At 50.7% G+C, this 26867-nt stretch overlaps 11 protein-coding genes across 11 annotated transcripts; 5 read left to right on the top strand and 6 right to left on the bottom strand.

Annotated features, from left to right (window-relative positions):
- Nucleotides 1-563: 563 nt before the first annotated feature.
- On the bottom strand, nt 564-5020 carry H6S33_000775 (uncharacterized protein; the record flags this gene model as incomplete). Its single annotated transcript, XM_044832189.1, has 6 exons — nt 564-614; nt 684-2288; nt 2343-2615; nt 2674-3309; nt 3378-4160; nt 4220-5020. 6 exons carry the CDS (start codon nt 5018-5020, stop codon nt 564-566), a joined length of 4149 nt encoding a protein of 1382 aa, XP_044700334.1.
- Nucleotides 5021-5838: 818 nt separating this feature from the next.
- Nucleotides 5839-6259, bottom strand: H6S33_000774 (uncharacterized protein; the record flags this gene model as incomplete). The annotated part of the gene is made up of 2 exons (XM_044832188.1): nt 5839-6098; nt 6151-6259. The coding sequence occupies 2 exons, from the start codon at nt 6257-6259 to the stop codon at nt 5839-5841; spliced, it is 369 nt and encodes a 122-aa protein (XP_044700333.1).
- Nucleotides 6260-9235: 2976 nt separating this feature from the next.
- H6S33_000773 (uncharacterized protein) lies at nt 9236-10243 on the top strand (the record flags this gene model as incomplete). Its single annotated transcript, XM_044832187.1, has 5 exons — nt 9236-9272; nt 9329-9351; nt 9428-9452; nt 9517-9631; nt 9691-10243. 5 exons carry the CDS (start codon nt 9236-9238, stop codon nt 10241-10243), a joined length of 753 nt encoding a protein of 250 aa, XP_044700332.1.
- Nucleotides 10244-11103: 860 nt separating this feature from the next.
- Nucleotides 11104-11973, top strand: H6S33_000772 (uncharacterized protein; the record flags this gene model as incomplete). The annotated part of the gene is made up of 1 exon (XM_044832186.1): nt 11104-11973. One exon carries the CDS (start codon nt 11104-11106, stop codon nt 11971-11973), a length of 870 nt encoding a protein of 289 aa, XP_044700331.1.
- An 839-nt stretch (nt 11974-12812) lies between these two features.
- H6S33_000771 (uncharacterized protein) lies at nt 12813-13126 on the bottom strand (the record flags this gene model as incomplete). The annotated part of the gene is made up of 2 exons (XM_044832185.1): nt 12813-12989; nt 13064-13126. 2 exons carry the CDS (start codon nt 13124-13126, stop codon nt 12813-12815), a joined length of 240 nt encoding a protein of 79 aa, XP_044700330.1.
- Nucleotides 13127-13560: 434 nt separating this feature from the next.
- On the top strand, nt 13561-14124 carry H6S33_000770 (uncharacterized protein; the record flags this gene model as incomplete). The annotated part of the gene is made up of 3 exons (XM_044832184.1): nt 13561-13563; nt 13624-13726; nt 13802-14124. The coding sequence occupies 3 exons, from the start codon at nt 13561-13563 to the stop codon at nt 14122-14124; spliced, it is 429 nt and encodes a 142-aa protein (XP_044700329.1).
- Nucleotides 14125-14446: 322 nt separating this feature from the next.
- H6S33_000769 (uncharacterized protein) lies at nt 14447-16682 on the bottom strand (the record flags this gene model as incomplete). Its single annotated transcript, XM_044832182.1, has 6 exons — nt 14447-15853; nt 15938-16020; nt 16108-16198; nt 16307-16350; nt 16430-16505; nt 16611-16682. The coding sequence occupies 6 exons, from the start codon at nt 16680-16682 to the stop codon at nt 14447-14449; spliced, it is 1773 nt and encodes a 590-aa protein (XP_044700328.1).
- A 257-nt stretch (nt 16683-16939) lies between these two features.
- Nucleotides 16940-20769, top strand: H6S33_000768 (uncharacterized protein; the record flags this gene model as incomplete). The annotated part of the gene is made up of 4 exons (XM_044832181.1): nt 16940-18643; nt 18704-19339; nt 19436-19864; nt 19924-20769. The coding sequence occupies 4 exons, from the start codon at nt 16940-16942 to the stop codon at nt 20767-20769; spliced, it is 3615 nt and encodes a 1204-aa protein (XP_044700327.1).
- An 800-nt stretch (nt 20770-21569) lies between these two features.
- Nucleotides 21570-22772, bottom strand: H6S33_000767 (uncharacterized protein; the record flags this gene model as incomplete). The annotated part of the gene is made up of 1 exon (XM_044832180.1): nt 21570-22772. One exon carries the CDS (start codon nt 22770-22772, stop codon nt 21570-21572), a length of 1203 nt encoding a protein of 400 aa, XP_044700326.1.
- Nucleotides 22773-23364: 592 nt separating this feature from the next.
- On the top strand, nt 23365-24083 carry H6S33_000766 (uncharacterized protein; the record flags this gene model as incomplete). The annotated part of the gene is made up of 3 exons (XM_044832179.1): nt 23365-23692; nt 23754-23848; nt 23919-24083. The coding sequence occupies 3 exons, from the start codon at nt 23365-23367 to the stop codon at nt 24081-24083; spliced, it is 588 nt and encodes a 195-aa protein (XP_044700325.1).
- A 1199-nt stretch (nt 24084-25282) lies between these two features.
- On the bottom strand, nt 25283-25786 carry H6S33_000765 (uncharacterized protein; the record flags this gene model as incomplete). Its single annotated transcript, XM_044832178.1, has 1 exon — nt 25283-25786. One exon carries the CDS (start codon nt 25784-25786, stop codon nt 25283-25285), a length of 504 nt encoding a protein of 167 aa, XP_044700324.1.
- Between the last annotated feature and the right edge of the window lie 1081 nt (nt 25787-26867).

Raw genomic sequence — 26867 nt, 5'->3', positions numbered from 1 at the left:
CATCGTCACGGAGAGAAAGAAGGTCTATTCTGGCGACGGTATCAATATGACTACAGCCAGATACGGGCCCAGTAGAATAATTTCACTGAGACGCTTCAAGGGAAGTGGCACATGTGCTCAGTTTTTTTTTAGTTAAACACCAGCTTTTTGAAATTGTCATGCCAATGCCTGCCTCTATGGTTCCGTATAGGAATGCACTACATCCCCCGCACAAAAAAAAGATAAACAAGAAATTTTGTAGTACTTCCACCCATATACACACCGAGATAACATATCATACATCAAAAGAAGAAGAGGAGGAAAGAAATATGGCCGCCCGAAATACACCAAATACATGTAATGGCAAAGAACTACCATGCAACCGCAGAGGAAAGGAAACAGAAACAGAACCAGGAACAGTTTTTTTTAATGCTCTATCCCATGAGACGAAGGGAAAAGAAAGAAGAAAAGAATGGGGTTGATTGGAGACCTCCCCCCCCCCAAAAAAAAAAAAACGTCCTTTGAATAAATCAAAATGCAGAAGGAAAAAAAAAAAAAAAAAAACGCCCCGAAAACACCCACTCTTACGAGAAGAAATATTTACTACTCTTGAGATCCTCGACTTTGAATTCGCCCTTAAATTGATGAAATAAATTAGCATTCTATCTCGTCTCAATGATGGGGACTATTTTTGAAGGGCTTACCTTTGGTGGTAGGTCTGGAAACTTCAGAGGCATCCAGATACGAGTCACTTGAGGCTTTTGTTTCGACGCGCTCTCTGTCTTTGTCTTTCCTTGCTCAAGTTCTTCGTCACCCGCCAAGTTGGGACTCATAGTTTCATCAACAGCCGTTTCACTGTCGGCCAACACAGGGTTGAGTGTATGAAGCTCAAGATCATGGTCTTCCCCTTCTGGGTGCTCCGATTCGGTCTCTTCAGGCGTCTCCTCCCCAAGGCTTCCGAGCCCGCCCATTCTCTCTACTAGAACACTAGGTGTGATCATTTCCTCTCCCATCTTCCTCTCCTCTTCGTTCTCACTTTCGAGGAGAAGGGCTCTCTGTCTCTCCCAGTGGAGATCCTCTATCAAAGTAAGAGTCGCTACTCCTCTGCTGCTGACTCTCTTCTTAAGAACGTCTCTGCTGTAGGTGTCCCGGAGCACCTTGACAGCAGCCGAGATAGGATGCGCAGCGTCGAGTGAGGCGAGATACATGTGACCTTTGTAACGAACCTCAAATTCGGCCTTGAGATTGTTCATGACCTCACTTGAGTGCAGATCAATGAAAGCTTCTCGCAAGATTCGATTTAGCGTATCAACATCTGACGGATGAGTCCAGAAGGAGTCGTGAACACTCGCGAATGTAAGGTTCTCGTCGTGACATCTCTTTGCACTCATGAGCATATGGGTCGCGTCAAGAGAGTGAATGAAGTTCGGCGGGAACGCCATCATCTGTTTCCTTGAGTTGATCTCGTCAATGACAGAGGGATCGGTGATGTAAACGTTCTGAAGGTTGGTAATGACAAGCTGTACTTTGTCATGTCTATATGGCTGCACGACTGGAAGTCTCAGGGGAGTTGTCCAGACCACACTCGTCATGAAGTGTATATCCTTCTTCTTTCGGCTTGGGGGTAACTCTACATCGCCACCCTCATCCTTACCCTTTTTCGACTTCTTTTTTGGTTTCTCCGGCGTGGGAGTATCCTCATTCGAAATACTCTGGTCTATTTGGCTAGGGGAAACTGACAATGAAATTCGTTTTGCAGAAGACCCTAACCATTCCTGGATTCGACTTGCCCCGTAAAACATGGTGGAAATAGAGTCAAAAACCTTATTCGTGAGATAAAGAGCCATTTGAGGAAATGAAAACTTTGGGTTCCCTTGTTTGTACTCAGCCAACGAGGGTAAATCTTTGAGCTGGCCCATAATCTGATCCTTTGCTCCGATGAATGTAACACCGTAGACGTTTGTCATGACTGTCTGCTTGACAACCTTTCTGGAAATCTTGTCCTGCAGAATTTTGGCCATTTCGTCGCCATTTTCAGCATCACGCTTGACGGCTGCTGTAACTAGCTCGGACACACCAGTGTAGACATCGGAAGGCCTTTCCGCGGGTATGAGATTCACTTGAGCTGCTCCCATCATGTCTCCTCCCAACGCGGCATAATGCTGTAGACCATTGCAGGTACCGTCTTGGGCGACGGGAATATTGCAAATGTATTGACTGGGATCCTCACATTCATAAATCTCTTTCAATGTGAAGCACGTCGCAAGACACTGCCAAGGATCTTCGACCTTGAGCCACCATCTTTTCCCCTATTAATTGTTAGTTTCGTAATTCAGTGTTTGTGAGGAATCGGAGTCTCTTACCCCCAGAGGGTCGGTGGCCGAGTCTATGATATCTTCCCTGTGCTCATCGGCATACGCTGCTCGCTCCTCGAAACTGGCTTTGTCGAAACCGCAAAGATTCGCAAGATGAATCTTCAACCACTTGAGTCCGTTTTCACCCAATGGTTTCCCTGTATCAAACTGCAGGAGCCCCCTAGAAAGATCGTCTCCAATGTGGTTCAAATTTGGCGGAATCGGATAAGCACGGCCTCGAAAATCAACGTTATGAGGAAAGTAGAATTTGTCATATAAGAACTATTCCAAGTCAGCGGTTGTCCCGACAGAGTATAGGAATGAAATGGGGAAAGCTCACAGCTCTCGCGATCTCGACTTTGAAGTTCACACTACATCTCTTTGAATGATTGTTCATCGCCTCGACTTGCATCGCTCGTACAGATTGTATCCACTCGTATCTGACCTTTGGATCTAGATTTGCCGCCGGTTCTGGCGGCAATACCAGCTCTTTGGCTGCTGGGGGAATATCACCAAACTCCTCCTCGGAATTCCAAACCTTGATAACTACATCGAAAACTTTCCTATTGATCCTCCATGCTGTTTTTCCTAGGACATCAAGCGACGCAAATAGCTCGTTCAAATCACCCCTCTCTGATGCAGTTTTGACATAATCTGTTTGCTCGCGAGCGCCCTTTGTACGAACAGCTTTAGATTGAGTGTAATAATAACCTCCTCTTTCCCAGGATTTCCACTCCCGCGGAGGGACGACCATAGGAAGATTTCGGCCCAAGAATCCTTGCCTAAGATCTTCAGTACCCAGACGTTTTAGAAGAGTTGAATCGAGGGTAATAAGGCCAAGCTTCTTTCCCTTGATATATTTGTATGTGTGATAAAATGCTGGAATGGGAAGTTCGACACTCTCGCCATCTTTATTTATTTTTCTAACGGGGGCCTTTGCGCAGTGAAGCAGCATGGTCAACAGGACCGCACCTAGCTATAAATATAGTTAGCACGAGTTTTACAGGGACGCTTTTACCTCTAAAGAGGCTTTTCAATGGATACCTTTGCCTTAATCTTGACTGGCCATTCCGGTAGCAAGTGACCACCAGACTGCATATCTAGAGGAACTGCTTCCCTAGCCTCTCTGATTAATTTGGCCCATAATAGTTTATCGTTCTGAAAAATCTCTCCAATGTTCTCTTTATTTCTCACATTAGCGAAGATCTCCTTATTTTCTTTCCTTTGTATCTCCTGCGCCAGATACTCAGCCTCCAACATGTTCCCCACATGCATAACAGCTTTGCTCGTCTTCAACGCCCCAGCAGAGCTGTTATGCACCTTTAGCAATTCTACCATCACGATGGCTGCGACTTTATTTGGAGGAAGCATCCGTAGGAAAGGCCCGTATAAACACCGATCCACCGCGCCCATGGCCCGTGGTTCTTGCTCAGCAATTCGGACCTTGTTCAACTCTTCAATAATAAGCGGGACAAAAGATTGGTGCCATTCCCAAAGTAGCGAGTTGAGCGATGAGTTAACAGCTAGCACCCCACGGGCACGCATGGTTTCGTGATCCTTTTTCCAACGATCTTGGGCGGACTCCCATGCATCTTCTTCCAGAAGACGCTGGCGCTCGATTTGTAACGCAAGATTTTCCTGGCCGGAGATTGAGAACGATTCAGGCATGTATTTAGGATCGACTAGAGACCGAATGGATTGCTGGACAGCTGCAAGACCATGACCGCTGGAGGGAACAGATTTGATCTCTGGCAACTCTCTTTGGGGAACAGTCTCGAATAGGTGGCGGTGACTTTCATGGAGTTCGGAGACACGGAGGAAAGCAATCTGCGAACCAGTTAGACAAGACAAAACAAGTTGGAGAGGATGCTTCAAGAAGGTGGCACCTTTGCAATCTTGACGACTTCTTCATCAGTCAGTACTGGGTCAACCAGTACGTCTCCAATTGAGTTGCCCGTGGCCTTCCACTGCTGCACATACTTGTTGATGTAAGTCTGTCCGGCCTCGGGCTCATACTTTAAACTCGCCTTGAGAATCAAGGCAAACGTATTCGAATCCCCCGCTATTTCATATTCCATCTTCATTTTGTCGTACCACATGAAGAATACCTTCAGATCATCGGACTTGCTGGACCTTTCAAGAAGAGCTTTGAGGAAAAGATTGTGCGCGTTTAGAAGTATCGGCGCATCTTTTGCTAAAAGTGAGCTCATGTGCATAAGCATTTTGCTCGCCCGTGCAATGTGTCCGCTTTCCAGACATACTGAGAAAAGTGCGATATATTCATTCTTGTCTCTGCCTCTTACCTGAGACTCTATGTCTGCCGGGTCATCGGGGGTGCCAAGGATGATTACTTTGTTAGTATCGAGTGGTTGGATTTCGTGGGATAAACGGTTATTAGATCTAGGGTTTATAGAACGGCTGGGCGCATAGGCTTCAGCATGTGGAGCAGCGAATGGAGGTGTAGCAGTGGAATAACCGCGAATGCTCTGGGATCGACCCTGGACAATGGCGTTGAGAGTCTTCAGCGCCCTCGAATTTGACGATGGCCGACGACTTTGAAAATCACCTCCCAATGGCGAAGGTGAGAGGCGAGAAGAGAATAATGAGCCTGGTCCAGATGATGGTAGTGAATTGTGGTGTCGTATAACGTCACGGGGGACTCTTTTGGTGGCTGCCCACACAAGCATTGTTTTCTGTATCAATGAGAAGGGCAACTAAATCGCCACTATTTGATATTGGGAGGGCGAGGTGGGAGGAAGAGGGAGAGATGGGAGGATTTATATGAGAAGAGAGTGATTTGTAATATATTTAGAGAGGAATGGACAACGCGAAAACATCAATTGCGCATTTGGGGGATCTCGCTGTGCAAGAATCGGTCGCTCATGGTTGAACGGGAAATTTTTTTTTCTTTCTTTGGGGTATTTTTTCTGTGCTAACTACTAATCTCCACGTGATATGATGAGTTTGCCAAGACAAGATCCTAGTGAATCAGAGCCCCTCAGAAGGGATGAGGGGCATCAGCCGGGGAAAGCAGGGTAATCGGTCCTAGGACTGGACCCTAAATGCAAGGTTGTGCACGTGCATGTGAGCATAACAATGCGCATCATATATTCTCGTCCAATTATTTGGTGGACCCTTTTATGGGTAGTGACATAAGATTACCTTACAGGCCAGGGCGTGTGTGGATGCAACCAAGCCTCCCAATACTGATAGATATCTAGCTACACGTATGTACGTAAACATCACGTATATATAGTACATATATCGCCTCAAATTTCTCCAGAAAACGGGCTGCGAGATGAATCATGAGGTTTACCGTATAATGTGACGTTGTTGTAAGTGATTAGTTGAAAGTGTGAGCTCCCTAACTGACCATGGGTAGATCTAGAGCTACAAAATATAGACATCGATGGAAACATATAACCCAGCAAGTACGTTGACGTGACGGAGGACATATGTATACATGTATCTTACACTTTAAATCGACTACATGTAGCTGCCATGTTCAATATTTTGTATCCTGCATACACTGATATCGACCTATTTTGATGCGACCTTCCATCCAGAGCTGCCCCACCAAAGCATGCATAAAACGTTGCCTAACCATTCGGTTTTCTTCCTGCGTACCACCCTGGATACTACTCTTGGTAATGCCGAGATTTATAAAATATTTGTCGTATTTGTCGGTATGCGTAAGCCTCTCGAACTCGCTCTTAGAACTCTGAGCGAGGTATTGGCCGTATTCTGTAGGCGATGCAAATACGTCTGGTAGCTAAGGTCAGAAAAAATAATTTCCCAATGACGGGGTACAGCATACACATGTTTTCCATGCCTGAGCTGAGTTGAACGTCTTCCATTGAATCGTGGACTCGGGGAATCTTGACTGCCTGGCCATTATTGCATGATTCCCTTGAGTAGGCTTCCATGATGGTGTATATATATGGTAAGAGAATGTAGAAGCGTTTTTATGCGGCTAAGAGGTATTTAGGAGTATGTGAGCGCGAGAAGTGTTGTCTGCTCGAGAAGCCACCTTGCGTGCTCATCTCGTCCTTAAAAGCAAGAAGATCTTGACTTAACAGGATCGCCCAGGCCTAGGGGTTGGGCCTAGACCTGGGCCTGGACATGAGCCCAGCCAGTGGAGGATACATGTTTCAATGATTCACTGATTCACGGAAAGGGGTGATCAGCGGCAGCGGCTAAGACCTGGCGCTTAGAGATTAAGTCAGTATACGTATAGGGCCAGAACCCATATATCTGAAGATACGTGTATTGGGGTTCCTAGTATAGCGAGTAAGTTTATCAGCGGGAACCTTGAGCAAACTAAAGGGTGATACATGCGAATAATTTTGATGGTGGTGCTTGCAATATCTGCTAACCAAAGGATATATCACGTGCGATCTTATAACTTGAGTGATACAAGGTCGCTCGGAGTTCGCATTACTACATCATGTAATAACCCTCTACATGCATGTAATAATCGAGCTTGATGATGCATGTAAGTGCATGTAGAGTACATGCATGTTGGCCGCCAAGATCGAGTGATATTTCGTGAGCGAATGCTGTCGCAGTAGCTGAGATCATGCAGTAACCGGCTCAATCGCAAGAAAGAACAAGCACTATAAACGCCCACCAAAAACGAAATTATTTGCTACATGTAAACCTTCCTAGTTGGTCGGGCGCCCACAGGCTTTTTAATGGGCTGGACCGGTCTGTATTTCATCTTGGACTGGCCTAGCCCACCCCACCAAAGAGTGGGCCCGGACCGACTGGCCCATATAGAGCCAGGACCGGTCACAGAGAAATAAATATATGGTCCCTCCAAAGATATTTATTCAAGTCGAAAGAGCTAAAAGTTAGTTTGAACCCTGTTTTTCTCACAATCGGTGAAGAAATATAGTCATAAACCGGTCCATATATTACTCTGATTGACCGGTCCAAAAAACCGTCAGGACCGGCCCAGCCCAGCAAAGAAAAATCAAAGACCGGCCCACCGCCTATATATTTGGACCGGTCCGGCCCATATATCTGGCGGTCCATTAAAAAGCCTGGGCGCCCATACGCGCTGAGATCAGAGCGAAACTTCCGACAGCCAGAGAATTAGTGAGTCGATTACTGGAGTACGTGCGTCTTTTCTCTTGAAAAATTTCCACTCCAGCTTATCTTTCTGTAAAGGGTAAACCTTTACCAAGTATCGTTGGTGATGACAGTTACAGCCGTTTTCATAAAACTGGGTCGCGTCAACTTTCACACACATTATATAGACCTCAAACCGATTACCTAGTCAGGCAAATCACATTGCACAAGTATCTGAAATTAAACCTTCCAAAGGGTTCCCTAACAAGGCCATCCGGATTGCCCAAGTAGTTAATCACTTTAAGGTTCCTCATATAGCACTATATATGTGTGAAAGTTCCCCCGGCCAAGTTTTATGAAAAGAGCGATAAGCGACAAAGATCTAGAGCAGTATAGTACTGGCATATTGTAGATCTATCTACGCTCGAGTCGAATTAGTCTAGTGCTCATCCCCTACGAGTAGGTTACAGAATCAGCAGGAGGTGGGATCGAGCATAAGCTTTAGAAAACTCGAGAACTACATGTATGTACTTATATTGCTACCGATAGCTATAGTGGCGGTGATGGCGGTAACCAAGCCGCTATAATCAATCCATAATGGGTTTAGTGATGAAGCTATATAACCTTCCTAAGTTGATGAGTCTGGAGGAAGAACTTACAGAATTGGTAATGTGACTGCTGGTGATGATGGCGGCGGGAGCTGCGGGTGTTGGGACTCATTGCGCCGCGCCGTGTTTGTATATATGGGTCATTTGGGTTTGTTGATTTCCAAATGAATATCAAGTCTTCTCTGCCCAGCTTCATGTACTAGATCTAGAGGAAGACAATATTTTCCAACATATATTTAGAGACCCAATAAAAGTACTAGTAAAAGATAAGTTGCAATTAGCGAGAACATCTAAATGCCGCAATACTTATTTGCCATTATGAGTGTGATTGACGATAATTTGACCTGGTTCCCAACAACACTAAGTCACGCTATCTGATCCGATAAACGGTTTTAAAGGTATTATGATTATGTGTGTCCCTCATCATCGAGGATGATGAGGATTGCTAATATACAATGACTAAGAATACTTGTCTTTAAGAGAAGGCCACAATTTTGTTCCCTGACAATGAGAGTCGTCAAATCAAGAATGCGTTGTTGGATTATTAGATTTCCTTGGTTGCACATTGGACCGGTTAAATGTCTTTGGCATGAAGACATCACCAGCAATTGGCAGCTTATTTCCTAACAATTATTACGTCGAATCGCATGCATACCGTATTACCGCAACACTTTACGATAGGATCGATCACCATCCCTCACTCGCCCTCGAAAAGGGGGGCCTTTATCAGATAAACCCTAAGCCCTATCTTTTCGGTCCGTTCCGGAATCGAGTCCCTGTCCCGCAAACTAACTACGGACAAAGCTCACGTGCGCCTCGCACCAATTCCACACCAGACGACACTAACATATCAGGTTGTTCTGGGAATTACGTAGGTGGTCGCTACTATACAACTATCCAACATCACGATAAACAAACCAAAATAGCAATGGACAAGAGACCAAAACAACCGCTGGTGTATCCTTTTTGGCTCGGGGGCAGTTCCAGTTGCATGGCTGCAATTCTTACACACCCTTTGTATGTATATACGAATGTTCCCCTATATAATGAAGTGGGAAGAATTGGACGCTAACATATATTATTATTAATGAGATAGAGATCTAGTAAAGGTACTTTTCTATAAAGTTTAATCGCAAACCGTTGCAGAGCTGATGCATATATTTATCCGCGCCACAGGTCAGATTGCAGACAGCTGCAAAGGCGCCCGGTATAAAACCAACTATGTTTGGGACATTTATGAATGTTGCGCGACATGAAGGTATATATGAGATCTCTTTGAATGAGTAATATGCATACGATCCTAACTTTCTGTAGGATTTCTGGCGCTATATAGTGGGGTTAGTACATAAGTCCTGGAACGGTTCAGCCCCCGGCATATATTATATCTGTCCTAACGTTACGTGTTATAAACAGCTCTCAGCAAGTCTACTGCGACAAGGTTAGATGCCATTTCTACTCCGCAACATAGCGCGCGTTATATACTAACCTTGATGTCCCTACAGCAACATACTCAACAACCCGCTTTGGCGTCTATGAAAAACTCAAGACTCACTTTACGTCCAATGGCGAGAAGCTTTCATTCCCCAAGCTTGTCCTGATAGCCTCAATCTCTGGCTGGTAAATCCAGCCCCCCCACCACTTTATCCCCGTCTTCACGTCATAATAACACATCCCAGGGTCGGTGGAGCCGCTGGTAACCCGGCAGATGTGATAAATGTTCGCATGCAATCAGATCTCGCCTCGCCTCCGCACCTCAGGCGGAATTATAAGCATGCAATCGACGGCCTTGTCAGCATGGGTCGCAACGAGGGGCCGAGCTCGCTGTTCAGGGGAGTATGGCCGAACACTGTCCGAGCTGCGCTGATGACGGCCGCACAGCTGGCGACGTATGACCAGTTCAAGTCATACCTGCTGCTGTTGCCAATATTCAACGATGGGATGGCGACCCATTTCACGGCGAGCTTGTTGAGTGGGTTGGTGGCGACCACAATATGCTCGCCGGTTGATGTAATCAAGACGAGGGTTATGGCAGGAACGAGGACAGATGGAGTGTGGACTTTGGTGAGAGAGATCACCAAGGCGGAAGGCTTGAGGTGGATTTTTAGGGGCTGGGTGCCGAGCTTTATGAGGCTTGGGCCGCAGACAATTTTGACGTTTATTGCGCTGGAGCAGCATAAAAAAGTCTGGAGATGGATGCATGAGGAGAGGCGGTCGAGTGTGACCCTCTGACGGGTGAGTGAACCACTATGATTATTAGATGAATGAGCGCTTTTCTTTGGCTTCAGAGGTAACTATATTTTCTTTGCTTCTGTATTCCTAGATACCCGTACAGGTTGTGAGTGTATAGACGGCATATTAGAATGGGTGATATCTAGATGGCACTTTCCGTTGTTTTTTTTTCCCTTGGAGTTTTTTTTCTTCTGTCTTTTCTTTTCTTTAGTCTTTTCTTGTTGTTTTTAGATGCATTTTCGGTATTATATATACCAATAGATTATGAATTATGAAGAATTATCACATCAAAGTCGTTGCGGTTTTGCAGTATCCTTAAGTTTAGATGGCAGAAGGGAAGTTTCCAGAATCCACGGAGAGACGTACTTGAGCTAATTTGGACTTAAAGTAGGCTCCGTTCTATTCCATACTAAAATCTTGTATATAAAGACGGGCAAGAGATTGGAATTAGATGGTACATCGGGGGTTAGTTGCAATTGACAGAGAGCTGCAGGAAGGCTCAACGATGTCCCTTGCTTTGAGAGCATAGGCACGAGGCTAAGCCGCGGGCCGGACAATTGTATGTTCCTATATCTACCCTCTTGCTGCCTACAGGACGGTATACTGACGCACCATGGTCTTAGGCCCCCCACCTAATTTGAGTACGTGTCGTTTCAATCCCACAATCAGCCCACTTGCACATGGGATTTGGCATAAAATGGCACTCGAAACTGCTACATTCCTCCCATCTCCTCCACCTTGACCAATCACCACCACTCTCGTTATCTTCCGTCCATCATCAAATATCACCCCTCACTCTCGTTATCTTCAAACCATCATCAAATAATACCTGTCACTTTCCCACCCAACACTCACCCACAATGCCTCTCAAAAACCGTCTCTTCAAGCCCTCCAGCCCCACCAGCAAGCTCTCCCCCACCTTCTTCGAGACCCTCCCCCCCGAGCTCATCCTCGAGCTCATCCTCAGCCTCCCCAGCTTCGGCGACCTCAACGCCCTGATCAGCGCCTCCCCACACACCCTCCGCATCTTCAACACCTACACCACCACCATCCTCAACCGCCTCTCGCGCAACATCATCGGGCCCGAGGCCTGGCACGACAACGTCGTGGTGCTCATCTGCCAGCGCCATCGCTGCCCCGTCGCCGAGCCCGCCCGCCTCATCAGGGACCTCATGAACCAGTTCACCTTCACGCGCGCCGACATCCCGCACATGGCGTCCAACGAGCGCGTCTACCGCACCTGCTCGCAGCAGCTCGCCGCCGCGACCACCACGGCGCCGTCGTTCCTCGATGCGCCGTTTGCCTTCCGGGTGATGCCGGATGGCGCCGCGCCGATGCAGATCTCGCTGCGCAACACGCCGGGGTGCCCGCGCAATGGCGTGCTGCCGAGGAGGATGTTTTATCGCGTGTGGGTGTACTGTGTGGCGACCAAGTTTGAGAATGTCGGCTTCCCGGTCGAGTATTTGTCGTGTGCGCAGAGGATTGAGCTGAGGCTGGTGCAGTACCTGATGAAGCCGAAGGAGGTCAAGAGGGTGATTAACTATGAGCTGATGGTGGGGTTTAAGGGGAGGAGGCCGCCGAGGTTGAAGAGGTTGCTGGGGGCGGTGAAGCCGCATGCGGAGAGGGCGTGGGAGAGGGTTTTGGGGCTGCCGAGGGAGGCGGTGGAGGGTTGGGAGGAGTTTAAGGCGTTGGGGAAGAGGGGGCTGTGGACTATTATTGAGAATCTTTAGGGAGGAGGAGGAGGATGAGGGAAGCTAACTAGCTGGGGGAAAAAAAAAGCTATATTCAGGAAGAATGCGCAGGCATTCAATAACGTAGATATCTGAGATATCTTACGTGAAACATGGGAAAGGATCATAAGATTGCAAGAGAAAACAAAAGGAATTCCAAAAAAATCAAGTAAATCATGTCGCTATCATAGAAACAAACAATAATAAGCTGCTGTCTAATGCTAAACACCGAATGACTTTGATAACTTGAGACTTTGGCAACCCGAGTGATAACCTGTGTCTTGGTCTAGCACCCAAGCAAACTGCGTAGTGAGCGATTCTCACCTGGGTATAACACCCCATTCTCTCTTTTTTTCCCTTTTTTTCCAAAACACCAGTGCTGTATTGATTCTATGCGCAAGAATGCCGCAATGCAGCTTTCTGGTACCTAGAAGCAATGGAACAAAGGAATTTTGGAAAAAAAAAAGAAAAAAAGAAGGAGTGGGGTGTTGTAGCTAGTCGTGTTACTGATACGCCGTATACCCAGATGAGAATCACCACTCACTACGTAGATAGTTGCCTAGACCGACACCCCCCATTACTTCCACCCCCTCCCCCTCTCACTCCCTCTCACATTAATAAACCCCTCCCTCCCCGGGGCCCCCAAATACCATACCAACACAAGAGTAGCCCCACGGCCAAAAAAAAGAAAAGAGAAAAAAGATAAAAGATAAAAAGGGCTTCAAAACCGCTAGAATTAACCCACTCCAACCCAACCAAGTCCGCTTAAAACTTAAAACAAATCCCCCCCCCCAACTCCCAACTAATCTACCCTCCAGTCCTAGGTCTACCGTCTAGACTTACTTCGGCGTGCCGGCGCCCGACTGCTGCAGCGACGCCTCCATCGCGTCCAGGCGCTTCGACATGGCCTCGATCTTCTCAAAGATCTCGCTCGACACGCTGGCGAACTTTGTGCTGAGGCTGTCGAGCAGCTCGTCGACCACTGCTGTGAGCTCGCCGGGGGCGTCTTCGCTTAGCTGTTGGTAGTTAGTATTTGTGTTTTGTGTGGATGGAGGGAGGGGGCAGAGGGCAGAGGGCAGAGGGGCCTTACGGCGGAGGTGTCGCCCAGGGTGGTGGTGTTGGCGGTGTCGGGCTTTGGGGGGTCGTTTGTCATTGTGGGGGTATGGAATGGAAGTATGGATGGGTTGTATGTGTGTGTGTGGGGGGGAGTTGTTGTTGTTGTATGTAGAGTGGGCAGCACCTGGATGGAGGGAGGGTTGGTTGACTTGACTTGACTTGGGTCGAGACTCGAGGGTTGGCAGGTGTGGGGATTCGGATTGTACTTGGCTGGCTGGCTGGCTGGCTGGCTGGCTGGCTGCTGTCACTGATCCGAGCCGCAGTGGGAGCTGTCTGTGCTACCGAGAGTGAGACCACTGCTGATGCCGATGTTTATCACGTAGACTGCTATTACTGCTATCACTGCTATCACTGCTGCTCTTGCTTCAAGCCCCACTACCACCACCACTGCTACTGCTCTTACTGCTACTGCTATCACTACTGCTGTTGGCTAAGCCCGTACCCCGTTAACTAGTATTAGCAAAACCCCAGATGGTAACCCCCATTCCCGGGCCCACCACTATCTATACACCTATAGCTAACCCCGCCCACCAGGCCTCCGAAGCCCGCCTCTACACCTTCTCCCCCGAAACCCGCGACGCCCTGCGAAAGTTCCGTCTCCAAACCTCCCGCCACAAGGACCCACAAGCCATCATCTGTACCATCCCCACCCTGTCCCTTCTCTCTCCCCCCCCTCCCCCCAAAACCACACCCCACTAACACCCCCTCACAGACAAAATCGACCGCAAAAGCCTCGAGATCCTCCCCGACGACGACGGCGAGATATACACCACCCTGGAGACGCTCGCCGAGGAGCTCCCCGACAACACGCCGCGCTTCGTGCTGCTCTCGTACCCGCTGGACCTCAAGAGCGGGCGCAGGGCGGCCCCGTACGTGCTGCTGTACTACATGCCGCCGACGGCCAACAATGAGCTGCGCATGCTGTATGCGGGGGCCAAGGAGCTGATGAGGAACACGGCGGAGGTGGGGAGGGTGGTGGAGGTGGCGGGGGAGGAGGATGTGGTGGGCGTGAAGGAGGTGTTGATGGAGAACTGAGGGGGGGGGGGGGCAAGGGGAGGGGGCCTTTAGTAGGACATTGCTTGGGCTGTGGTTATTGTAGACTAAGGGCGGGAATCAATTGGAGTGCTTTTTTATGCCCCCGGGTTATTGGCATTGCTGCCTGGAGTAGTTATTGGTGATGGCGGACTCATGACTGGAGTAGTCGATTGCTGTGAAATGAATATGTATTTACATGCTGTGAAGCCCACTTTGCGGACTAACCCCCACGAGAGACAGACAGAGAGAGATGCAAGAAGATACAGAGAAAGATACAGAGACAGAAGAAGAGGAGACAGACAGATTCAGAGACACCAAAAAGCTATGCCTCCCCCAGCGCACTCAGCACCGTCTCCCGCAGCTCACCCACGCCGACCTCCAGCTTCCTCCGCCCGTTCCTGACCTGCACCTCGACCCGGCCGTCCTTCCACCCGCGGCCCAGCAGCACGCACACCGGATACCCAACCAACTCCGCGTCCTTCATCCGCCACACAAAGTCCTTCTCGCGGTCGTCCAGCAGCACGTCCAGCCCGGCGCCCGTCAGCTCATCATACACGCCCTCCGCATCCCCCCCCGCCGCCGCGTCCTTGCCCACAACCACAACCTCAAACGGCGCCGCCACCCGCGGCCAGCACAGCCCCGCATCGTCGCGGTACCCCTCCGCCACCGCCGAGATCATCCGCGACAGTCCGATGCCATGGCAGCCCATCTCCATCGGCACCTGCCTGCCCTCACCGGTCGTGACCACGGCCTTCAACGGCTCGCTGTACCGCGTCCCCAGATGGAACGTGTGGCCCAGCTCCACCGCCGGCGTGCCCACCAGCACGCCCGTCTCGCACGCCGGACACCCCTCGCCCTCCTTCAGCTTCAGCAGGTTGAGCGGCTCCCCCGCCGCACCCCGCGTCACCGCCGTCGTCGGGATCCGCTTATCCGCCACGAACTCGCGGAACAGCGGCTGGTCGCTGTGGCTGCTGAAGCTGGCCTCGGTCACGCTGTGCGGTAGCCGTGTGTCGAACAGGTTCACGATCTGCGAGTAGCTCCCGGCCGCGGCGCCGTCGCTGTACTCGCGGAAGCACACGCGCCACATCTCGAGCGCCTCGGCGGACCCGACGCCCGCGTCGAGGCTCGGCATCAGCGCGCGCACGACGGAGATGTTGACCTCGTTCGGCAGGCCGGCGACGGCGTCGCGCGGGTGGAAGACGTTGATCAGCGTGGCCCGGTCGGTGCTGACGCCGTGGAAGACCGCGATGTTGCCGGGCTCCTCGAGCGCCGGGTGCGGCGCGGGCGTGCGGGTGCGTGCGGCCTCGGCGTTGGCGCTGTACGGGCACTCGTTGCAGCTGAAGACTGTGTCCTCGCCCGAGAGCGACGGGTAGTGGTACTCGTGCGATAGGGTGCCGCCGATGGTGCCGCTGTCGGCTTCGGCGACCATGTACGGGAGCTTGAGCTCGTCAAACAGATTCCTATATGCGCCTTGGACGGCGGCGTAGGTCTCGAGCGAGGCCTCGGGCGTCAGGTCGAAGGTGTAGAGGTCCTTCATTGTGAATTCGCGCCCGCGGAGGAGCCCCGCGCGCGGGCGGCGCTCGTCGCGGAATTTGCGCGTGGTTTGGTATAGCCGCAGGGGCAGCTGCTTGTGGGAGCTGACGAGGGAGCTGACGAGGGTGGTGATTTCTTCTTCGTGCGTGGGGGAGAGGAGGAGGCGGGTGCTTTTGCGGTCTTTTATGCGGAAGAGCTGCAATGCTATCAGAAAACTAGACTCCTGTAGAGAACAGAAGAAAAAGGCAGAGAAGGGGGGAGAATGGAGTAGGAAGAATACCTCTGCCCCGCCCTTCTCAAGGCGCCCCGTTTTCCCCCATAGTTTCTCGCTCGAGATGGTCGATAGCGCAAGCTTCGAGGCGCCTCACTGGGCGTCAGCCAGCCAGCCCGACCAGACAGACTAGACATCCCCGCGAGAGAGAGAGAGAGAGACACAGAGAGAGGGCTCACCGATGCTGCGCATGTGCTTGTCGATCAGCTTCTCCAGCTTCTCGTGCACGCGCTGGCCGAGGGGGAGGTAGTGGAAGATTCCCGCGTGGGCCTGGCACACACACACACACACACATCAGCCCTGATCCGCATCCCCCATCCCCATTCCTCCCGTAGAAGGCTACAATATCAGAATATCAGAATGCTAGAAAACACAAACCTGCCGCAAATACCCAGTCCGCACAAGAAGCGAATGCGTATCCTCTAACCGTGCCACACTATCCCGTCAATGACCGCCCCAGCATGTTTTTTTTTCTTCCCCGGTGAGAAAACCAAAACCAACCTTTCACGCCATACGCGGACCCCGCGATGCCGCCGGAGGGCGCGAAGAACGTGGTGAGCCGGTTTCGGTGGTCTGTCTGTTGCGCATTCACATCACATCACCCACGCTTGTTAGAATTAGACTCCCGAGGCCCCCCCCCCCAACCAAGAGAAAAAAAAGAGAGGGATGGAGGGAGATATACGGTAAACAATCTCGCGAGCGCCGGTGACGCCCGCGGCGGCAGCGGCGTGAGGGTTCGTAGATGTAGCAGCATTGTTGGTGCGTGTAGGGTGGGGTGATGTCAGAACCCGCGATAATTGCAGAGTTGTGGTGGGGCGGCCCGCCGAGCCCACACAAGGGAGGAGACAGGGATGCTTAATTGATCACCGTGTTCAGCGCATCCCAGCCTGCACACGCTACCGAAAATTTCGGATTTTCTGCCCGCCTGCCAATTGTCGCCCAACTACAACTACGACTACGACTACGACTACAGATATAATCAACACAGACAGACAGACAGACAGACAGACCATGGGCAAGAAGTCGAAACAGAAGCCCGTCGACGCCGCCGGGCCGGTGGCAGCCCAGACTGACAATGGCAATGGCACTGGGGGAGCAGAGGTCGAGGCAGTACCGCTGCTGTCAGAGGACGCACTGAACAAGCTCACGCAGACGATCCAGAGCGGGTTTGAGAAGGCGAGGCAGCAGGAGGGGAAGGGTAAAGGCGCGCGCCCGGAGAAGAAGGAGAAGAAGGAGAAGAAGGATAAGAAGAAGAACGAGGACGAGAAGAAGCAGGACAAGCAGGATGTCGGTGAGAAGAAGGACGACAAGAAGGCCGGTGTCAATGAGAAGAAGGACAAGAAGGGCAAAAAAGACAAGAAAGATAAAGTGGACGCTGCCGAAAAGAAAGATGCCAAGCATGACAAGAAAGATACCAAACAGGACAAGAAAGACCCCAAAACCACCGCCGACAAGAAGGACAAGAAAGACACCGCCGACAAGAAGGACGGAAAAGACAAGAAGGACAAGAAGGACAAGACCAATACCAAAGACCTCATCGTCGGCAAGCCCGCCTCCACCCCCACCACCGACAAGTCCCAGTCCAAACCCACCGACCGCGGCCAAAAGCGCTCCCTCGACGGCGAGACCAAGCCGCAAGCGCAAGTGCTCCCCACCAAGCCCGGCCAGAAGCGCGGCATCGACAAGGCCGCGCTGCTCAAGGAGATTGTCGAGCTGGGCGGGACGCAGGAGGACCTTGATCTCGTCAAGGACATTGAGTCTGACTCCGAGGTCGACGAGGTCGGGTTTGCGGAGTCGGAGAAGGCGGAGAAGGGGCTGACGGAGGCGCTGGCGGGGTTCATGAAGGAGATTGGGCTTGAGGGGAAGTTTGCCGTTGCTGATGTGGAGTCGGAGGAGGAAGACGAAGAGGATGAAGAGGATGACGAAGACGAGGAAGAGGAGGATGAAGAGGAAGAGGAGGACGAAGAGGAAGAGGACGAAGAAATGGAAGAAGCCTCAGCCCCCGAGCCCCCCGCCCCCGCGAAAGCCGCCCCCCCAGTCACAACCTTCGCCGCGCCAACCGACCCCGCCTCCAAGAACAGCAAGCTCCTCTTCACGCCGCGCCCCGACTGGCACGCCGCCACCCTCCCCGCGCTCGACCCGCCCGCGCACCCGCCCTCCCCCTCCCAGATCGAGGCCCTCCACCGCCACGGCAAGCACCTCCTCACCAGCGAAAACACAACCTACTCCACCACACACCTAACCAAGTCCTCCGACCGCCAGTTCCTCTCCACAATCATGACCTCAGGAACACTCACCGACAAGATCTCCGCGCTCACCCTCATCTGCCAGGAGTCGCCGCTGCACACCACAAAGACGCTCGAGACGCTGCTCGGCCTCGCGCGCAAGAAGTCGCGCTCGCAGGCCGTCTCCGCAATGGGCGCCATCAAGGACCTGTTTGCCTCGGGCGTGGTGCTCCCGCCGGGGAGGAAGCTCCGCTTCTTTAATAAGCAGCCCGGACTGGGCAGCCCGCAGGCGTCGGATCTGCATATGCTCGTGTGGGCGTATGAGGACTGGCTCAAGACGTTCTATTTCGAGATCCTCAAGACGCTCGAGGCGCTGTGCAGTGATCAGCTGGAGTTCGCGCGCACCCACGCCGTGGGCTATGTCTGGGAGCTTCTGAAGGAGAAGCCGGAGCAGGAAGCAAACCTGCTGCGTCTCCTGGTCAACAAACTCGTAAGCCCCCTCTCTCCCCATATATAGGATCATGAAATCTCACTCAACGGAATTACACAGGGCGACACAGACAAAAAGGTCTCCTCGAAAGTCTCGTACCTACTGCTGAAGCTGCAGAGCACGCACCCGGCCATGAAGAGCATCATCATCAACAGCATCGAGTCCGAGGTCGTCTTCCGCCCCGGAAACAGCGTGCACGCAAAGTACTACGCCATCATCACGCTCAACCAGACGATCCTGTCGACGCGCGAGGTGGACGTGGCGAACCGCCTACTCAACCTGTATTTCGCCGTCTTCACGGGCATCCTCAAGAAGGACAACAACACGCCTGCTGCCACCGGCGTGAATGCAACAGGGCTTGGATCGCATACCAAGTTTGCCGACGACGACGAGGACCAGAAGAAGAAGAAGGGCGGGAAGGGGGCGCCGCCGCCACGGAGGGGGGGTAAGTTGAATAGGAAGGCGAAGCTGCGCAGGGAGGCGGAGGAGAAGAAGGAGCAGTTTGCGGAGGAGCTGAATGCGAAGCTGATCTCGGCGGTGCTGACGGGGGTTAATCGTGCGTTCCCGTTCTCGCAGGTGGAGGATGAGGTGTTCCAGAAGCATATGGATACGCTGTTCCGCATCACGCATTCGGGCAATTTTAATACGAGCATTCAGGCGCTGATGCTGATCTTTCAGGTGGCGAATAGTAAGCAGGTATGATAGTGCTCTTCTTTCTCTCTCTGTGTGTGGATGTGTGTTTGGTGGGGGGGGGGGGGGGGGTGAGCTTCTGATACTGATATATGTGAATAGGCTGTCTCAGACCGTTTCTACAGAACGCTCTACGAGTCGCTGCTGGACCAGCGCCTGGTCACCTCCTCGAAGCAGGCCATGTACCTGAACCTGCTCTTCAAGGCGCTCAAAGCCGACGCGCAGATCAAGCGCGTGCGCGCCTTCGTCAAGCGTCTGATCCAGATCTCGACCTTCCACCAGCCGCCGTTCATCTGCGGTGTCCTGTTCCTGCTCAGCGAGCTCGAGACGGCGATCCCGTCGCTGCACCAGCTCATGGACACGCCGCAGGAGACGCTTGAGGACGAGGAGGAGGTGTTCCGCGACGTGCCTGAGGAGGACGAAGAGAAGCCCGCCGCTGAGGAGAAGTCTGAGGAGAAGCGTGTTGAGTATGATGGGCGGAAGAGGGACCCCTCGCACGCCAATGCAGACCGCAGCTGTCTTTGGGAGATTGTAAGCCCCCCCCCTTTCTCCTATCAATGATCGTACCCCCATACTAACACACCGGACAGCTCCCCTTCCTCAACTACTACCACCCCTCCGTCGCCCTCTTCGCCACCAGCCTCCTCTCCAAGCGCAAGATGCCCAGCAAGCCCGACCTCGGCATGCACACGCTCACCCACTTCCTGGACCGCTTCGTCTACCGCGCCGCCAAGTCCAGCGTGTCCACCGCCGCCCGCGGCGCATCAATCATGCAGCCGCTCGACGGCGGCGACACGCGCGGGATGGTGCTCTCCACGCGCGCAGCCGGCAAGGCGCAGGTGCCCGTCAACTCTGACGCCTTCTGGCGCCGCCGCGTCGAGGACGTGCCCGTGGACGAGGTCTTCTTCCACAAGTACTTCAACCAGGCGGCGCCCAAGAAGACGGCGGCCGCGGAGAAGAAGGCGGCGAAAGATGCTGCGGTTGACAGCGAGGAGGAGGAGGAGGCGAATGAGGAGGAGATCTGGAAGGCGATGGTGGGGAGCCGGCCGGAGTTGGGCGGCGCGGAGATGGATAGTGGGGATGAGGGCGCTGACTTTGACGACGATGAGGATATGGACCTTGATGATATCGAGGACGAGGATGAGGATGAGGATGAGGATGAAGAAGAAGGGGGTGCCGCGGTGGATGAAGACGATGGCAGCGATGTGCCGGACTTTGGCGGCGACGACGAGGACGATGTGTGGAGCGACGACGACGACGTCCCCGACGCACTCGACAAGGCGTTTGAAGCCGAGCTGCAGGCCAAGACGAAGGCGGAGGCGGAGGCAGAGGGCGAGAAGGAGCCTGGAAACGACCGCAGGAAGAAGCGCAGAAAGCTCAAGAACCTGCCGACGTTTGCCAGTGCGGAGGACTATGCCGATATGCTGTCGGATTAGTTTAGTTTGTCTTTGTAGTTGTAGTTTTCTCGACAAGAAAAAGTTATCATTGGCTTGGGCTGGGCGTGGGCTTGCGGGGAAAAGAGAAAAAAGCTTGTAGTTAGTAGATTGGCTGTTGCTTTAATGTATATAGATGTGTATTAACTATGTGGGTACGCTATGGGACATGGGCCTGTTTGAGTGATTTGCAGCCAGCGTGAGTGACCGTGATTGGAGAAATAGACTCATAGGCACAGAGCTGGAGCCCTATGCTCTGCTTCGCCCAATACTAGTGCCAAGTCGTCTAAAACCACTTCTAAAGATCAGGTTCAAAGGGGTCTGGTGCAATATCGACTGTTGTTTTGCTAGGGGCTAAACAAACGAATTATCAATCAACTAATTTGCTAGCGGCGATGTGATCGGTTGCCACCAGGTGTCAATGATCGGAATTCATCTTCCAAATGAACAGAACAACCTTAAACACTTGCGCGGCAACGGACGCATGTGTAGCTCACATAACTCTGCCATTTGATATCTGCATTATGTATATCACTAGCAAAATACACACATTTCAAACCGATCATCAACGAAACGACAAAGTAAAAAAATGGCTGCCAGAAACTAAATCCCATTTCCATCTTTATGTGATGTATTGCGTGTAAATCCGTAAATCCGTCAATCTGTCCGAACCATTCAACCGTAGAAACCCAGAGTTATATAGGAAAGAGAGAGGGAAGGGGGGATGGAGGGAGGGAGGGAGGGAGGGGTATTAGGGTTAAAATATTACGATCCTCCTCTTCCATCCTTCGTTACTTGTATCCTTAATCCTCGACCGAGCCGCCGATCATACTCAGGATACAGGCCACATCACTCCTACGGTACGCCATCGCGAGTCCCCACGCTGTCCTCTCCTGGTCGTTGACAATGTTGACATCCGCACCCGCCACCAATAGCTCGTTGACAACCTGCAAGTTCCCCAACTTGGCCGCAATATGCAACGGAGTAGCTCCCCAACGATTTCTCGCATTCACGTCCGCCCCCAACGCCACGATAACCGGGATCAGCGAGGCCCAGTTCTCAAAATTTACGATGTGGTGCAGCGGGGTCATCAACCACTTGTTCCTAACCGTGACCGAAGCCCCCTTTTCCAGCAGCAGCATAACCGTCGACTTGCAAGAAATGGTATCCTTCTGGTGTCTCAAGACCGCCTGAAGTGCCGTGAGATTCTCCGCATCACGCTGGTCGACCGGAAACCCCTTGCAGAGGAGGAAATACGTCATGTTGAAGCTGTATTTACAGGCCGCGATATGCAGCGGGCCAGTGCCCTCGCGGTAGTCGGTCCTGAAGACGGCGGTAGCACCCTTGGTGAGCAGTAGCGAGGTCAGCAGTTTATCCTCCGTCTTGATGGCCCAGTGGAGTGCAGTGTATGCCTTCTTGTTCCACATGAGGACCAAGTTTTCGCCCTCGGAAAGCACAAAGTCAAAGAGCTCCTCGTAGCAGTCGTCGGGCGTTTCGTGGATGATTTCGTATCCCCACTTGCCACCCCCGCGGGCAGTAACCGCCTCACGTGTGTATTCCATGACGGTTATTCCCGTACCCTTTTCGAGCAGGGTCTTGACGAGGTCATAGTTCCCGTTGGCAGCAGCGTAGAAAAGAGCCTTTGTGGAAAGTCTCTTGTCTTTGCAGGCAAGCATATTCAGGCTGCGGCCCAGAAGCTGGCTGAAACGGTTGCAGCTTAGGAGAAACTTCTGCAGGTCCCTGAGCCGCAGGAACCCGCCAATCATCACGATGATCTCGCTGGGGAGATGGGCAAGTGAGATGAGATTATCCTGTGGTGGCCCGGCATCGTTACTTGAAGAAACGGCTTCGGATACCTCTGCCCTTGTCGAAAGGTTGGGGATCGAGCTCTCACTTTCGAGTTCCTCTGTAATGGGGTCTTGATTTACAGGATGGTTCTCGATCTGTGGAGAGGAAGGGTCCGAATCGGGCGCGAGCCCGTTCAAGGAGCTTTGTGAAAGACACATACTGGCTTGGGTGTTGTGATCTTTGGAGATGAAGTCTTTTCGAAGGTGATGACTCTAGTTGATAGAGGTATAGAGGATGAGGAGGAGTAAGTGGGTATATTGGCTGTTGGTTCTGGGAGTGGAGGAGAAAAGAGCAAGACCAAGCCAGGGTCAGGTCCAGAAGAGTCAGATAGGGTGCACCAAATCTGAAAAAACTTGAAACATGAAAAATCACGCAGTTCTCTAAATCATCAAGAATCACTCAGCTTTTCTATCCGTGCTCCAGGAACTTCCATTTAAATTTATGGAAATAAAAAAGGCAAGATTTTGTTCTAGATCCGCTGAGCTCGTATATAGCCACGTAGTTGATTCGGTTGTCCATCAAGGTGTGCTGGGTTGGATTGGATTGCTGTAGCAGCGGTCGACGAGGTTGGAGGTGAGAAAGCACAAGCATGTGCCAAGATAGACAGGTCATCACCTATCACTCGAAGCTTTAATATGCGGTTATTGGCCTGTGCTCTTACCCGGCTGTAGCTTTTCGCAACTTCCTTTGCGAGCCCAATTATACTACCAGCTACCCAAATCTAGAAAAAACGATACAACTCAATTCACAATGGGTTTCTGGAGCAGCGATAATAATAATAAAGAACCCGAGGAGGAAACCAAGCTTCCTCCCCCTCCTCCACCTCCCCAGCCCTCCGCAAAAAAACCTACCCGCGATGAGCAGGCTGACGCCGAGCTCGCAGAGTTCATAGCGGCCTTCGACAAGGAGCAGAGCAGCGGCAGCTCCAAAGACCCCCGAAAAAGGGACGGCCGGGACCGTGGGGAGGTTGAGGAGGAGGATGCCTCGCTGGGGTCTTCGTTTCCGGGCGAAATGAACTGCATCACGGCGTTCGACGAGATGTATTACTGCTATTCCGTGGGAGGGCAGTTCTTGAACGGTTGGTTTTTTCTTTATTACTTATGACTGCTGTGGGGAGGAGAGCTAAAACGTGATGGTAGTGTATCGATATGGTGAGTTGAGGGATTGCTCGCAAAAGAGCCAGGACTGGAGGTTTTGCATGAGGGCGAAGATGTATGGGCCTGTGACGAGAAAGGTTGGCAAATACCTCTCTTCTACCCTATCTAATTCTTTGTTGAGCTTTTCTAAAGAAAATAAAAATACAGGCGATGATAATGGCACGTAATAAGGAAAGAGCAGCCAAATACAAAACGGGCGCCAGCAGTGAGGATGTCTGGAAAGTCAGGAAGACGCCGCTGGAGAACGCATTCCAGGATGTGCCACCAACAATAGAAGAGCTCGAGAAAATGACGACTACCCAGATATCATAGGTGCGCAATCTTGGTGAAGGGAGTTTTGTAATGGTGTATATAATGTGTGTACGATATCCTGTATTATACAATCGCCCCTCCTCCTCTGTTTAGGTCTGGGAGGGACATTAGAGTGACTCTTAAGCATATATGAAAGCCATGATCATGTGCTTAATACTCGGTAGGGGCGTTTCGGATACTTTGTCCATTCTATGTGGTCTCCTCCGTGGTAGCGTATGAGCTATTGTGACCCACGTGCACTAGCTCAGTCATAATAACTCACTCGAATTCCCTTTATTACATGTAGCCCTGCGCCTACACGCCTCACTCGAAGTGTATCAAAATATAGGATTTATGCCTTTCAGTCATAATTCCTGCAATTATAGGCTACATGTGGAACTATTCTAACCTAAGTACAACAGATTTTCGATAGTATGTTACAATTACATACCACGTTGCCAAAGTATCTGGCTGTGAAATAATCTGATATGATGTTTCGATACGTTAGATATACTCATATACATGTCAGATCAGTTAAAGCCTTGGGCTACTCTGATCGGCCTCAGCCACCTTTAGTCGTGAACATGACAGATTGGTTATTGCTATGGGAGATTTCTCTTAAATTAGTAATTGAAGATTCCTATAACTATACGCAAAGTCGCTCTTAGCCTGAATAGGTGCGTTTTATATCATTGGATATGGATGAACAGATTTGTCCATGTTTTTACTGCACGAAGTATCACTCGGGCCTGGGTCGCGTCCGTCTCGCTCCCCGCAGTTTTGTTAGATACCACCTTTCTTTCTACCGCTGTGTTTTAAACAAATACCGCCTTCAACTACTAATATTTCTCGCGCTCCATCTAGAAAATGCCTTTAACAGTTAAAGAATCACTATCTGTCTTAGATGGTTATGTAGGCGTAAGAACTAGTTATATATTTCAAAGACACCACCCAATATAATCTAAGAACGGAATACGAACGAACACCTTCCCTACTATTTATGAACAATTACTCGTGCGTTAACTAGGTCCTGCGCAATTTGTGAGGTCGTTGCTACTAAGAATTCTTAGGACTTAATTAACGCGTGAGTATCCAGAGTAGATTATGCTAATCATGCGATTTCCAAAACGCCTACATAGTTTGGAGAAGATCCAGAAATAATGATTATGCTAAGAGAGAAAGAAAAAAAAGAGACCCATTTACATCAATTTTTTACAACTCTACTCATCATCATCCTCGTCATCGTCCTCATCGTGCCTCTCCTTTTTCCTCTGCTCCGCTCTTGCCTTCTTCTCCTCCTTTCTCCTAGCCTTCTTATCAGCCTTCTTATCCACCTTAGGCTTCTTAGCCGTAGTAACCTCCGGGATCATCGTATTCCTCTCCTCCTCTCTATCCTCCAGCGCGTACATCTCATCCTCGCCATTCTCCTCGCCCTCCACATACTCCTCGCCGACGCCCTCGACGGGCACCTCCTCGTCCGCAATCGGCGCAGCCATATCCGTCATACCCTCCTCGAGAATCATGTCTTCCTTGACCGGTCGTGGAACATAGATTCCGAGCAGCGCCTGCTCGATGCGCTTCAAGTTTGTGAGGACGATCTCGTTCTGGCCCGCGCCCCCGTCGTTTGCGGCGAGCGTAAAGGTGGAGAGGAAGGCGTGCGCCTGGGATGACGAGAGAGGTGTCGATGAGAGGACTTTGGTAGGTGGTGCGTGGTAGGGCGCCATTGTGCGATTTGTGTGGTGTAGTTGTCTAGAAAGTTGGTTATTACTGCACTGTCTGTTCGCTGGTCATGAATGGGCAGCTTACGAGAGGTTGTTTATGTGTTTATTAGTATTATTATACGGAGGAGATGGTAGTAGTAGTGGGGGAGTGTTAGGTCAATTGTCGTTTGTGCAGCCTGCAGGCGATTATATCGTAGGAGATGTATGTATATAGCTAAAGTAATATTGAGGATTCTACTCTATCTAGATCAGGGACCCTTGGAATTTTTTTTTTTGCGACGGTGAGGCTCAATATAGTGTTATCTGCAATAGGAATAGTGCATCCGCCTGCATCCGCCTTATGCCTGTCGTTCACATAAAAAAACACTGCTAAGGTGGATATAGAACGCAATACCTCCTCATAAGTTCATAAGTTCATAAGTCCATAAATTCCTCGACTTGAAAATCTGAGCTTTTATAAATCATTCAACCAAACCACTAAATATTTTCTGCGCCTCCCATCCCCAACAATCCATAGGCCAACTGCAACGTAACACAAGCATTCATACACATCCGAATCATATCGTAAAGAAATAGAAGGCCGCCTACCAAAAGAAAAAGACAAGCCTTTAAGAACAAAGTCAAGAATCCAGTAAATCATGTTATCGTGGCCAGTCAAAAAAACCTTTTATCTAAAAGGGTTTTTAAAACTTCCCAAAGCCAAATTGAAATACGCTGATAAATGATCCAGATAAAATTGAAGTGAAGTATAGAGAGAGAGAGAAACACCAGAAAAACCTACCCGCTACCTTTTCAAATGAAGCAGAAATGAAAGCATGAACCCCCTTGGTATGGTGAAATTACAATGAAAAGAAAATAAAGGTTTCCCAAGAATATAGATAAGAAAATCCAACAATCCTAAAACAATTCATGTAGCTAAATGAACAAGAGTATTGCCCCAACTGAACTTGAAAGAAAAAAACATTCCATGACTCGGATGAAGGTGACAGTGGTAAATGAATAAAAACATAAAGAGTCCAAAAGAAATCGGTATCATTACGACATGAGATTATCATCGATAATTGCCACCATAAGTTTCATATTC

Source organism: Morchella sextelata (assembly GCF_020137385.1).
Source record: "Morchella sextelata strain SCLS chromosome Unknown scls_1, whole genome shotgun sequence".
Classification (NCBI taxonomy): Eukaryota; Fungi; Ascomycota; class Pezizomycetes; order Pezizales; family Morchellaceae; genus Morchella; species Morchella sextelata.
This window is presented reverse-complemented; position numbering and strand designations above follow the sequence as displayed.